The sequence below is a fragment of the Argiope bruennichi genome, chromosome X2, assembly GCF_947563725.1.
Source record: "Argiope bruennichi chromosome X2, qqArgBrue1.1, whole genome shotgun sequence".
NCBI lineage: Eukaryota > Metazoa > Arthropoda > Arachnida > Araneae > Araneidae > Argiope > Argiope bruennichi.
In genome coordinates this window covers 65,537,621-65,552,706 of record NC_079163.1, presented here as the reverse complement: position 1 = coordinate 65,552,706, position 15,086 = coordinate 65,537,621, and the positions used below count along the sequence as shown (strand labels likewise).

Here is a 15,086-nt window from a genome sequence, read left to right as displayed (position 1 = left end):
AAACATTTCCAATAGGACACTCAGTCAACTGGCCAATTCAATTTACACTTCTTTTTTTTTTTTCACCGCTGAATATTGTTGTACATTATAATGAACCATACGAGAAATATTTTCGAGTCCACTGAATTCGCTAGTTTTCATTTAATTTTACGATAAACTATCGTATTCGTCTCTCGAATACGTTGCTGAATCGTTTCTTTTGATATTTTAATATCAGAAGCACTTTGAATCTTTGAATTTGATATAAACTCATTACCTGCAAGAATACTAATTTCTGAATGTTTCTGCTATCGAATTTGCTTGTGACTCATGGTCTTACAGATCTCAGTTTTGCTTTACAGTCTTCATTTATGGAGAAAATCCGATAAATAATCTTAGATCTATTAAAAATACTCTTAATTCCATCAATTCGCTTGCCTTTTGATTTCAGCATCCACTCATCTCCTCCAACATTTTTTTTTTTTTTTTTTGCTGGTGGTATGGTATCTTCACTAACTGATGTTATCGAATCTTAAACTTTAAAACTCGAACTTGCGACGTCATATGCTTAAATTTTGCATAGCCTTTTCAAAAATTTGCCATAGTGTCTATACTTTTAAGTTAGCGCAAATTTTATTTTTTATGTTACTGTAAAATATAAATTGTTTAATTCAAATTTTCTGTTAGATGCATTAAGAACTAAGTACAAAAATCAGTGTGTACAAGCTCGTTTTAATTGTTGAATATTTCCTTAAAACAGCGAAATTCCTCACCAACAAAATCAGCAGCGCCTAACTTTTTGTGCCGGAATGTGCATGCGGAAAAAGTTTTATTACATTCATTACGATTATAATAATTTTAATTTATGATATAGATATAATATAGTAACTTTTAACACTGATTAATCATGAAGCACAACTGCACATGTATTTTCAGGAAAATAGCAGCAACTGCAAGCGAAATAATCTATGTGAATCCACGGTGGGGGCGAAGCAGGAGAAGGAAATAAGGAACCACATAACTTCAAATTCGCATAAGTTGAGGAATTATGGGTTTCTCATCGATAAATTTATATGGCAGACAATATAAGTAACGGAATTTCAGAATTAATTCTTGACGTCTTATACTAATAAGGTATTTGTTAGAAGCTAAAATTGATCACACTATTTGTTTTTATTTAAAACTAATCATATGAAGATGAAATGAGATTTATACGGTACCACTTGGTAATGCATTCACTTAAAATAATATGGATTTTTTTTTTTTTTTCATATGCTAAGTATTGCAATAGAAAAAAATATTTACTTTCAGATGCCATGTTGCCAACTCCCAAGATAGAAATAGTTAATTCGTCCAGAGAGCGATAGGAGCTTATTTTTCCGTCTTGTGACCTGAAAATTTAATTAAAACAACATAAAGTCGTATTACACAAAATAAACTTAAAATAACTTTCCCTGTTTGAAGGCATCAGAATCCGAAACTAATGAGAGAAATGAAACCAATTTCATACACAGACTGTAGTAGGTATGGGGAGCTAGATTCAGGGAATGAAAAATACGCACGACAAAAAATTACAACAAAATCACCGATAAGAAAGATTTCGAAAATGTCGGGGTGGAAACACGGAAATCAAAAATTATAAGGAATGCACGATAAATCAACTATGCAAAATTTCATTGACGTTCCGAAGGATAAAAAAAATCAAATACAGAAACAACTGAAATACAGTAAGAAACTGGCAGAAAATATTCTTTTATTAATCAACACTAAGGCCGAATTTTCAATTTGCTGATTTTACCTTCGTGTATCAGATATTGCATCAGTAACAATTTTTAATCGCGGAGCTAATCTTCCAATACCTTTTACAATCTGTGTATGAAAACTGATATCATCCACCCAATAGTTTTATCTAAAGGTACTTCCAAATAGGGAAAATTATCTTGTCATTTCGTAGTTCTGAAATGCGAAACAAATTATGTACCGCTATATTCATGCACAAAAATAATTTTGACAAAAAGAAATGTAAAAATCCATAATACTGAATATTTTATTCATCTTTAAAACAAACTAAACTTTTTTCATATGACTGAAATACTATTGAAAATGTTTCATGGCGCATTATCTCATATAAAATCAATTTCTTTTACTTCATAGAAGATTGGTGCTAGAATGAAAGTAACTATTAATTTGCCCTATGGATAATGTGCCACAGTATACAAAGATGTGAAAATTATTTTTAACCCTATGAGATCATTTAAAACTGATTTAATAAACTCATTTAACCGCCTCAAAGAGCCTGAATCACGCGCCTGTCGAACGGAGCGACATCGTAGGACTCGTAGGTTTTAAAAGACTAATCTGTTAGAAAATTAGAAAATTTTAAATTATATTTTATTTCAGCTTTTTCCCCCTGCTTGAAGCATTTGATTATTACTATTGCTTTCATAATTTTAATTTGAAACGTTCAATGACAAGTGATCAATAAATGCTTAAAGTGATATTTCTGTTTAATGTTGTTCAACATGGCCTTCCTTAGGAGGTACGAAGTCCAAATGGAAACAATTCTGGAAAGCCCATTTCCAGCTAATTTGCAAGAAAATTTGTAGAAACATAAGGACATAAAATAAAAGCATACTTTTATTGGTGCTCTAAAAAATACTTATTTTTTCATTATTTTAATGATTCAATAGAAACGAGTTGTTAAAACGTACAATTGCTATAAAAGACAAAAATTATTATCTCGATGTTCCCCAAAACTGCTTCGAAATTAAATTCAAACTGAATTCAATATTATGCTCGTGACAATGAAATTCATGACTCATATGAAATATATATATATATATTCTTTTTGTTTGAACAGTTTATTATTTTTTTTAACCCCCAGGCATCCACTGGTGTGCTTTAGATCTGCACATATTTTCAGAACTATTTTAAAGCTATTTTAATAACTCCTGTTTCAATTTCTAATAATGAATGCAAGAAAAGCAATGTAACATAATGAAAGGTAATGGAACTTGGCTTCTTTGAAGCTGCAGCAGTGAAGCAAAATAAAATCTAATTTATATAGAAATTTGAGTTAAGAAAAACTTTATCTAAAAATCTGTTCTGACAGAAAAAAACCCAAAAGGGCAGGAAAAGACTTATTCTTAATATTTATTAGGTTTACTAATATATAATGAATGAATAAACAATATAAAATTCCAACAAATAAACACAATATATAAGTTAAATTTTTTTTTTTTTATAATTTTAAATAAATTTACTTATTTCATGCTTAAATATTTTAAAGAATTTGAAACAGAGAGAAATTTTTTTTGCTTTTTTTTAATTAGATACAATATACAACAGTTAAACTCTTGTGACAATTATAAATCTTCAAAAACTATTTATTCGTGATTGTAGCGTGAATCCGCAATCTTCGACGAAGCGAGTAACAACTTAACTCCGGATTGAAAACAACAAAAACAACTTGGAAAAACTTGATAAACGGAACAGCGTTGTGATCAGCAGTTGAAAAGATACTGAACTGTTTACTTTCGGAAATGCAGTCATTTAAACTTAATATGTATATAGAATAGCTTGTCTTGTCGTAGAAATAAATGTTATAGTTATTTTTTGAAGGAGAGTAATTTTTTTCAATCACAGTAAAAGAACCTGTGTACCATAGGCGAGTACATGACAGTGATCACTGAATACAGAAATACCGAAATTTTTAATGAAAGCAATTAAAAAAAAATATATGAAAAATTTATTATTGAATTCGAATTATTAAATTAATAGAAAATTCAAGGGCACAGAGGAAAAAGAAATCGAACAAACCAGCATTTTTCAATTTGAAGGTTTCTTTTTCAGTATCACACTCCGTTCTTGATTGTTTTTGTATGTCTTTTTTTTCCATAGGTTGATCAAACTACTTACAGTTTGCCCCTTAATTTGCCCTCGGTTATGGAGATATTTGTCCATTCTGAATTTATGGGCATCTGTGATGCAAAAACAATTGCTTCCTCTCTGTCTCGCTAATCTGTTGACGTCAGCAGATTTACTTCCTAAGCACAAATGTTGCAATCAAAGACATCATGTAATCATTATATTTCAGATGACAAATATTGCCACAGCAGGGTAAGAAATTATTTTAAGTCGCTGCTTCATTGGTTTAGTTTCAATGTTTCTGAACATATTTATCAAGATTTTGTTAGAAGAATGCTGGCATTTTACTTAAGAGAAAGCATAGTTCAAAATAGTACATGTTTTCTAGCATCAAATACACTAAAAAAAGCTAATACAAAGATGTTACAGAAGGATACAAAAATACATACAATTTTCAAATTTCTTAAACTTTCTTGTTTTAAGATATTTCTATGAGCTTTAATGGTCTTTTCTAAATGAAAAACAGGCAATGCATATTCCTAATAAATAAATAAAATAAACGGATTTAAAAGCTTCCCAAACATTTTTTCAAGAAATAGATTTTTTTTTGCAACTGCATAAGATTGTGGCAAATTTTAAAATTTCCTGAATCAATGTTTTAAATAATAATTACTGAGTCACAACTTTGCATATTTAAGAGATTATATTTCAGAATCTGAAAAATGCAGAAGTTTCAATGCTTAAATATATATCATTGAACTTCACTGTTTGTCAAGTTACTTTCTGAATCAAAAAATTGCCAACTTAAAATATTATAAAAAACATTGAGGGGAAATGAATTAATTCAATAATAATAATAAAAAAAAAACAGATAAAAGTTTGAGATGTGTAGATCTTAACTATTATTCAAAAAAGTTTAAAAAATGCTAGTAAAAATATTACAGAAAAAAATGTTCACTTCTAATAATTTGAGGAACTCCTTCATACAGAGTTAATATTTGCTCACCAAATTTTAAAACTATATCAGAAGTTATTTCGGGAAACCGAGTTTCATTAGTTCAGGTCTATTTGCTTTGAAATTATGAGCTAACAAAATTTTGACTTTCTAACGTTAAAATTTAAACTTTTATTCATATCTTAAAATTATTGATCTAAACTCTTTTCATTAAGAAAATATAAAGTACTTCTACATAATACCTTAATGAGCCATAGTAAATAAATAAAAATATGTACCTTATCACAAAGCTATTAAATCAAAACTTAACTTAAAATAAATTATTGACGTTTTAATTAAATTAAAAAAGTGTTGAAATGTGAAAATAGACCAGTTTATTAAACGAAGGGTCTTATAACATTTACTATTTTTTGAACAAAATGTTTCAATCCACCAACTGACCAGAGAAAAAATATCAATTCAATAAATCGTAAAACACATCACGCAGCAAGCCCCCCCAAAAAAAGCTGTTTAAAAACTGAGAAATTGTTTCTGATAAAAAATATAAGCATGATATTTATATTTTACTATTAAAGAAAAACAAAAATTTGTAATATATAACAACAGATGTAAATGAAGCTATTCTTTCAATCCCCTAATACTATTTTTACAATTTATAGAGGAATAATCATCAAGAGATAGCTAGAAAAAATCGGATTTGACAGCAAAAGTAACAATGTAAGTAATCTTACCAAATTTTTGAATTTTGATGTTTCCAACATAGTTTAGTCTGCCTTTCACAGTTTAATATATGACACATAACGTATTCAGCCATCATTCCACAGAAGGCTACACCACTATGCCTAGTGAGGGTAAAAGAAGGCTGGAAAGAAAACTGAATTTTTAAAACAAAGAATAGGATTGTAATCTACTAAAATGTAAAATAATCTAATGAGAAAAGATGCTACAAAGGAAAATAAAACTTAATTCCCAATACTCCACTTATACGAAATGAATATACACTTTTAAATCTCAAAATATGTAATCAAAATAATATATTTTGATAAATATATTGCATGATGCAAATTTAAAATGTAGAATTAACATAGGAAATAAAAATATACTTCAATATTTTCAATTTGATTTTGCATAATTTTGTCAGTTAGCAATATCTACATACACGTTTATGTCTTCCTAATTCCTGGTCATTAACAATAAAAGCACTTTTAAAGGATTCATGTTACTGCTATTTTACGATACAAGATTCAATGTTAGAAATACAAATAATTTACCGTACATTTCATTTGATTTTAAAAAGTTATTTATCATATATTTTCTAAAAATCATAAATAATAACGATTCTGTATGTACAAATTTTGGTAATTATAAATGATAATTTTAAGATTTCAAAAATACAAGGTCGTAGAGCTTCAAGTATTTACTAACAAAAATTTTATGTTGCTGCTTGACATTTCAAACAAAAAGTATTTCAATGAACAATTAATTGGTAATAGAATGTCAATGAGCAGATACATAGAAAAACAGAAATAAGTTCCATAGAATCAACTCTAAAGAACCGAAAGTGCTCATGCTAAAGGTATCCAAAAAATAGTTTATATTGAGAGATTCTCATATGATTGATTATGAAAGAATTGCAATCAACATAGGATTATTCCAAGTTATTTTTTTTACCAAGGAGGCGCATATGCATTCTCAAATTGTCCACAGAGGTACTTTTTGCAAGTCACATTCTGATCAACCAGTCAGCGTACAATTGCTTGTGCCTGTTTTTCCAGGCTTCTGAATATAATGCTATTCGATATTTACATTGACAGTACATTACATTGATAATGCATTAGAAAAAGTTCACCATTTGGATGAAATAAAACTGTCTATCTTTGCAATAATTAAGTTGAATACCACTCCAAACATATATTATGTGGCTAAATTAACTTACTATAATTTCAAATAATATTAAGGAAGGATTCAATGTTATAGATTTTATTTCCGTTAATAAGAATATTTTTACTGATGATGAGTTTCTAGCTTATCTGTAATTGATAGGCCGATGATTCATTTAGATATCGTGCATAGTTCAGCCATTATAGGTTAGTTAACACAAATTCTGATATAAAGTTTTATCCCTTATAACGTCCTCTAAGTCAAATAACTTTAACTATACCATCGACATCCACAGTTATATTCTTTGAAAATGTGAGATATTTCCCAACGGCTTCGTGAAGAATAGGAACAAATAAAAAAGAACAAATGTAAAATCAAAGATTATCACAGACAACCCTGAAAAAATAAATTTGCAGACATTGAAACCAAATAATGCCTCAGAAACTTAAAAAGATTCAAAAGAAATTCTGTTGCTTTACTGTCATCTTTACCCTAAGTAAAAGTGAATTCTGAAAATAGTTATATTTTTTTCTTTAAATTAATAAAGTTCAGTAAAGATTTTTCTCATTCTAAAAACAGGAGCATAATTTATACTTTTGAAAAGGAACAAACCCTTTACAAACTACGAACTGTTATAAATAAGTAGTTTTTATGCACAAAAATTTGAGATTTAATTTTAAAAAATCCTTTTATGTGAATAAGTATTTTTCTGATTTATATTTGTTTTCATAAAAGACCCAGATAGAAGGCATGGCACTATGTTTACCATTGATAACAGTGTAAAGGTGCTTTCTCAAAAAAATTAGTAAAAATGTTAAAATTGAAAATCTTGGCCTTTTACATATATAATAAATGCAAAACTAAGCAGAGTTATGATTAGCATTTGCAACAGAATTGTGGGTTTTAATATGAAGCCAATAATACAGTGCCCGAAAAAATTATAAGGACACGCAAAAAATCGCCAAATCTAGAAGCCTTGTTTACAGAATCGTATGCAAATTTTTGCAGCAAAAATAGAAGTAAAACTAAAATATTTTATGCTTAAAGTAATTAAAATTTTCAATTTTAAATCTGCTAAAATTTAAATTTTGATTTTTAAACCTAAATGAAAACGGAAAAAAGTATAAGGACATTGCTTTTTCTCCAGTAATTATTTAAAAATTTGCAAATTTGAAAGCATAAAATGACAATTCCGAGTTAAAAGATTCATTTGCGAAAAGAATTTCCCACTCGGCGACTTTCAGTGTGAATTTTTAAATGACGTCCAAAGGAACTCAACTTCCTGACTCTGAAAAAGGAAAAATTGTTGCTTTTCGAGAATGTGGATTAAGTGGATGGGAAATTTCAAAAATAATCAAGAGATCTAAAACGGTGGTTTATAATTTTCTAAAAATCCTGGGATGTATGGTATGAAAAAGCGAACTGGGAGACCAGAAATTCTCACTCGTCGACAAAAAAGAATGATTGTAAGGAGAGCTTGCGAGAAAAGAGAAACCGCAAATGAAGTTATACAAAATTTGAGTTTACCATGCTCAACAAGGACTGTTCAAAATGTTTTGAGTAAACATCCTCAAGTTTCTTATGGGTAATTAGTGTCACGCCCCCCTCTTACAAATCATCATAAGAAAAGAAGAGTTTACTTTGCCAAAAAATACATTTCTCTTGGTCAAAAGTGGGCTGATGTAATTTTTTCGGACGAAAAAAAGTTCAATCTTGATGGACCGGATGGGTTTCGTTATTTTTGGTATGATCTGCGAAAGACCACGGAAGTGTTTTCCAGACGTCAATATGGTGGTGGCTAGGTTATGGTATGGGGTGCTTTTGCGGCAAATGGAACCACTCCAATTATATTTATCAACCGTAAAATGAATTAGGACAGGTATGTTGATATGTTAGGAGAAAGTTTGTTACCTGTAGTGCCACTAATTACTTCAGGGGACTCTATTTTTCAGCAGGATAATGCTTCGATACACGTTTCTACGAGTGCAAAACTCTAGTTTGGAGCTAATTCTGTAAATTTACTTGATTGGCCGGCGAGAAGTCCCGATCTTAATCTAATCGAAAACTTATGGGGACTTCTAGCCCGAGAAGTTTATAAAAACGGCACACAGTATCAATGTACACAAGATCTTGTCGTCGCTATCAAAGAAGCTTGGGAAAAAATACATCTGGACATTTTAAAAGATCTTTCAGGATCTATGACCTCTCGGCTTATTCAAGTGATTGAAAAAAAAAGATAGTTTTCTTGATTATTGAAACATTTTTTAAATATTTTACAACATGTCCTTATAATTTTTCCGTATTTCCTTTAATGTTAAATTTTGTAAAATCAATATTTTGAAGCTAAATTATGTTTTTTATGTGGTATAAGTGTTATCACAAAATTATGCAGCAGAAGTAAGAAATATAAAAAGTTCATTTAGATGAAATGGAAATAAAGCATATTTTCATGCAATTACATGTTGTCCTTATACTTTTTTCGCGCACTGTATTTAATAATGAAAATTGGTTAATACTCTTCCATACAAGCTCATATGAAATGGCATGCTACACAAGGCAACACATTCAACAAGAATTTAGAAAATTTATATCATTTTGCAAAAAACAAAAAAACACAGGTCTTTTTTTTAAAAAAAAAAAGTTTATCGGAGGTTAGTAGCAATTTCTGTTCCCAGAGCATTCAAGGCCACAGAAGAATAAGATTTCACTAATATATGCTGCATGAAGAAATATTTTCACTAATTGCCAATTTTATTTATACACACAGATACAAAAGACTGAGAGAAATCGAACTAAGCAGTGATGAAACCTTAAACAGATAGAATTAACCACACATATCTAAATGAAACTTCAATTTAATTCAAATTCAATTTAAGTTCATTTAATCAAATTTGAAGCTTGTAAAATCATCAGTCAAATTAATATTTCTGGAGAAGTTGAAATAAAGAAATATATTTCAAAGATTAAATCTTAGCTAAAAAAAAATAATAATGCAAATATTAATAAAAATTTAGTGCTAAAAAACTCACTTTTTCCTTTATTTCCTTGATTAGTGAATCAACTCCTAGAATAAAAAAAGAAAGATAAAATAATAATTAAATAGAGAACAGAAAGTATTGCAGTACATCTTATTGGTAGTATTTAAAAACCATTTCATACCAGCCCATGTGCAGTGCGCCCACTTTAAATCTGGCATGCTCTTATAAATTTTTGCTAATAAATTTCCATCACATACAACAATCTCGGCACTTTTGAATGCATTAATTTTTTCTTCACTGAATACAGGATCTTTCTCAGATACATCTATGAAAAAGAAATATATGTTTTATCAATATTTTTAATAAGCATTATCTCAATCACAATAAGCATTTCTGTAAAACTGCTAGGGAAGAAAAAATGTTTTTACAACCCTTATTTAAAAAATAAAGTTTTCAGTAATATACAGTAAGTGAAGTACTCCATTTTAAGATATATCTGTAGGGCATAATACAGCCAATATGAGATTTGGAGAGCAAACACTTCAGATTATGCATTATAATCTTAACTGCACTATAATTATACTAGAAAAAGGCAAATAAGTGACACTGTGAAGTATAATCTTTAAGGAATGGAAACTTGCAACAATCTATGAAAACGATGAGTCCGATAATAAGGAAGAGCAGGTATTCACAAAGTAACAGTTTCCAGTTTATTGACGGTTCATGTTGGCTTTGACAGACAAAAATTCCGTTAGTCAAACTCTTCTATCATAATGGAGAGAACTCCACAGCTGCGATAAAAACATATAGTCTACTGCAATGACGTAAAATAGGTGAAAAAATTTAATTCGTTTTTAAATTAAAGTGAAAAGCCTGTCTCGAGCCTCCAGATAATGAAAATCAAAGAGCTGAAATGGAAGAAATGAAATTGGAAAAAGTTTAATGGTTAATAGGTTGTTTCTTGCTTATGTAACAAGCTACAAGTATGAATTTTTAAAAATATAGGTAATTAAATTTATTATAAATTATTACATTCCATTTAAACTTAATTAATAAAGTATCTTATGGAAAATTTATTTGTAATATTTTAAAACACATTATTTTATTTTAAAATAGGGTAGATGTTACCGTTAAAGCTCGAAAGCCGTTAACGTGCAGATTACCTAGCTACTCTGCAGATTAACTGATTTGCTCCGTTAAAGTGCGGAATTAAGAGTTTTCCGCATTTTAACTAGGTAATGTGCACATTACCGGTTTCCGTATCGTTAAAGTTCAAAAGTTTGTTTCTCTCATTTCCTTTCTCCCTCCTCTTTCAATTTAGTTTCGCCAGAGTCTGATAGTCGCCAGTTGCTTTTATTTCTCCTAATCTGCGTCGGCTTCCAGTGCCTAGCATAGCTAATTGAGTTTTCAAACTCGTTTCTGCCTATTAGCGCGTGAATTTCCGTTGTGTGTGTGTGTATTTTAAATGCAGGAAATTTAGCTCCAAATATGGAAGCAAGCATCGAATTGGTGAGTAAAGTGAAGAAAAGTTTCTTCGCAAACCTATTTACTGAAGATTTAAAATATAATAGGGTTTTAATCACGAAACGAAAGTATGATTCCAATAACTGAAGATTTAAAGAGAATAAAAGTTTCCAAGAAATAAAAAACATCTCACGATTATCAAATAATTCAAAGGCACGATGAGTTGACTCTGTAAGGCTGTGAAAAACTCATAAAGTCATTGCTAGATGCGCGAGAAAATGTTGAAAAGGTTTGCTCATGCCGAAGAAATGTTTGACATATTGTAATCCACTCATCAGTCAATAGGCCAGATTCCAAGAGACAGAATGATCAAGTAATTAAATACACTTTATAAAAATATAACCCAAGGCCAAATAAAAATGTTTTGGGATATATGCGAATCTTGTCAAACATTCGCAAAAACAAAAAAGTGCGGAAAAAAGCAAATTGTTTCATCGCATTACAATAGCAGATAGCGGGTAGATCCACGACCTTTGTATTACAAAGGTCGTCGTAGACCTCATCGATTACCAATTTTAGCCAGATGGAAATCTTAAAGTTTCTTCTCGTATACCAAGATCACTTAGCACAATTTATTGTATTGAAGCCGCTCACATCAAAACGGTCGGATAAAGAAGCTTATAATTTGCTTGATATTTTTCTCCTTTTTTTGCACTCCCAAGTATTTTGCATTCTAATAACGCCGGATAACATACTCTGCCAGAAAATGCTTCCCTACACATATATGTTATGCACTTGTCCCAAAATGGGATTTTTGCATAAATGGTAACAACACATGTAAAATGAATCCTTGTGAAAATGCCCTTTCGTGAATGGAAATCCCTTCCCCTCCGCCTTAAGGCGCGGAAGAATGGACAATGGAAAAGAAATCAGCAACTCCTAAACCGATGACCATTAGGACTCAGAAATTCTTACTCCTTTCAAAACTAGTTTGAGTGCTCTATCGGCCTAAATCGAACTTCCGATACTTATCGAATTGCTGATATTTATCGAATTTTCATGATTAAAGAGAATCAATCCTGACAATGTTTTACGAATTTTTTTTTTTATTTCGGCATTTTGTAAATCGGTGGAAAATATCTATCGTTCTTCTTTTCTTTTTAATCCGCCTGCTTTTCTGTAGTATGCTCCTTTATGTTTCTAAAAGAGTATAATATTTCTTGTTGTATAGCTGTACTCAGAAGTTGGAAAAATACTCTTTTTCAATTTTATAAAATATTTTTGATAATGTTTTATTTTTAATTTAAGATTATTTTTAATGGATGAATTTTATTACTCCGATTTATTTAACTGCATGTCATTATATCATATGTTGCATTCTTTTTACAAATTTTCATACAGTTTAAAAGGAGTCCCCCCGCCCCCCAAAAAATGCAGCATTTTGAATTGATTTACAAATTTCTGCATTCAATTGGCTTAAAAAATGTTGTGAAATCACTATTTTTTTTGTTTTTAATGTAAAGATATTGTAGTGGTTATTTTTTCAATCTTTCACTTGTTTTTTTATATCTTTTTTCCATTTCCGCCTTCATTTTAATTTTTCACATTTATTTTTAATTTTTTTTTTTTTTTTTGGTATTTTATTTCGAATTCCAAAATATGCCAAAATGTTGATAGAATAATTAGAAATAATAAATAATTAGCTAGAATTTAAATATTCAGAAACAGAGCGTTGTACTTAAGTGTTGGTTATTTTTTAATTGAGTTTATATTGATGATGATATATAAAGGCACATTTTTCTTTTATTCGATCATGATCAAGACCTTTTCTAAAATTTTTAATGTATTACATAATTCGTTCGTAAATAAATTTACCCTTCACAATATTTGTTATTAATATTTTATTCATTTCGGAATTACCCTTTTCAGTCTTTTTTTGAATTTTGAAACAGTAAATGAAATGATTAATTTTAACTATCTAATATACCTATTGATAGAATTCTAGTGCATATTTAAATTAAATATGCTGATAACACTATTAAAATAAGAATGCAAATTTATGTAATTCATATACAAAATTAATTTTTCAAAACATCAGATTTCGAATTCGGGTATTATTAAAACTACTTAATTTTACTTGTTAAAGGCATTATTATGTCGTTTTCCTTTTTAAAAAAATAAGGAATGAAAGAAATTGAAGAGTTTTATTTTAATCAGCAGTAAAAAAGGTAAAATTTAAAAAAATACATGATTGAAAGAACGCAATACGATAATTTGTAAAACGCAGACACTGCTTTGGCATTGCACACTTTATTAAAGGGGTTGTAACGCAATTATTTTCTAACTGTTTTTATTAAAAAGAACAAGATATTTTTATTATACAAAATGAAACTTCCTTTAATTTGGAGTTGTCTTGATTAGTCAGTTTGTTAAGAGATGCTATTTATAATAACTATAAATAAATAATGATATCGCGATATATCGAAAAATATCAATATATGTTGGTCGATATATCGCGATGATGAAGTTCGGTCATCATCCAACCCTATTTAGGACTAATATAAAGGTCAAAGTATTTTCACTGCCAATTGAAGATAGGATATATTCAAAGTTAACATCACAGATTCTGTGTCTAGGGTGACAACCGAAAAGTTGAAAAATACTTAGTGGGAATTGGCCTTAACATTCTCTGAGCTACCAAAGGTTTCATAAAAAAATCTGCAAACGTAAATGGCTTTATTAAAAATCTAGATATGAAAATTATTGTTTTGATTACAATATATCACTTTCAATACTTCTTTTTCTTTTTTGTAACCAGGGAAAGAGTTTGTGACCACCCTTTATAATAAAGTAAAAAATCATGCAAATTTATCGCCACAAAAAGAGACGGTTGGATAAATGAAATATCGCGTCTTTTCTTAAGTGTTCAGCAAAATTTGAATCAGGGAAAAAAGAGTGGGAAGTCACCCATGAATTCATTGTACCATCCACATGGGCTTCATTAAAAGAAAGTAATAAAATATGGCACCTAAAATATAATGAAATTGAAAATCTTTCGAAATTATTGTTGTAAATTCTTTTTGGATAAATAAAATATTGCTTCGTTTCTTAGATATTCAGTAAAAACTGAATCAGCGCAAACAAGTCGAAATGCGTCCATGCTTTCGTTGTATTATCCTAACACAACAGTCTTAGATAATAAAAAATACTCTAATTCTCTCTAACATTTCCACCGACAAGTGATCAAAAAATCGATAACAGTAACAATCCATACAGAATTTCACTCATCGTGTTGATTTCTCAGTCGGCTGAACAAAAATAATCGGCAAAATGCGACCCCTCATTCGTTTGTCGTAATGCCGGTTATTTTACCAAAAACTACAGGCTGAAAAGACATAAGTGAATCATACATCCGCTATTCTGCCCAATTAACTTGTTCGTCAAAGTAGGAAAAAATTCGGGGTTTTTTTTTTTTTTTTTTTTTTTTTTCGATTACCTACACGACGTCCGTTTTAAAAGTTTACATTTGCGAAGCATCCATATCAAATATTATACAGCAGAATTTCATAAAAATTGAGTAATGGCATAATGAAATGATGGAAGTTTTATCTATCAAAAATTACCCAAACCATCACTACATGGCGCTGTGTGACAGTCCATAGGCATATACAAATATCGTAACCATAATAATCCTGTGGGTGCACAGTTGCGATTGTTCTTGAATTAAAAAAAATCAGAAATCGGCTTATTTTCAGACATCAATTTTTACGTGTCATTTTCTCCTGCATGCCTTTTAGATATAAGGTCCAATACAAATTACCTCTTTTTTGTACAGGCACGCAATTTTGTATGTTTTTTCTTTTGGTATGACTAATATGTGCTTGCTTTCCCATATTACTTAAACTTATTATCTTCTTAAAAAGCTGACAGTACACAGCTAACGGAATTTGTGGAACTTTTCT

General features: G+C 29.5%; 1 protein-coding gene across 4 annotated transcripts in view; it reads right to left on the bottom strand.

Annotated features, from left to right (window-relative positions):
* LOC129960807 (glyoxylate/hydroxypyruvate reductase A-like) overlaps positions 1-15,086 on the bottom strand; it is a 97,483-nt gene that overhangs the window by 20,171 nt on the left and 62,226 nt on the right. For all 4 annotated transcript variants that reach the window (XM_056074459.1, XM_056074461.1, XM_056074458.1 and 1 more), the window contains 4 exons: positions 9,842-9,985; positions 9,712-9,746; positions 5,533-5,663; positions 1,285-1,370 (listed from right to left, as the gene is read on the bottom strand). In XM_056074459.1, coding sequence (XP_055930434.1) covers positions 1,285-1,370; positions 5,533-5,663; positions 9,712-9,746; positions 9,842-9,985 — 396 coding nt within the window. The remainder of the gene's footprint in view (positions 1-1,284; positions 1,371-5,532; positions 5,664-9,711; positions 9,747-9,841; positions 9,986-15,086) is intronic.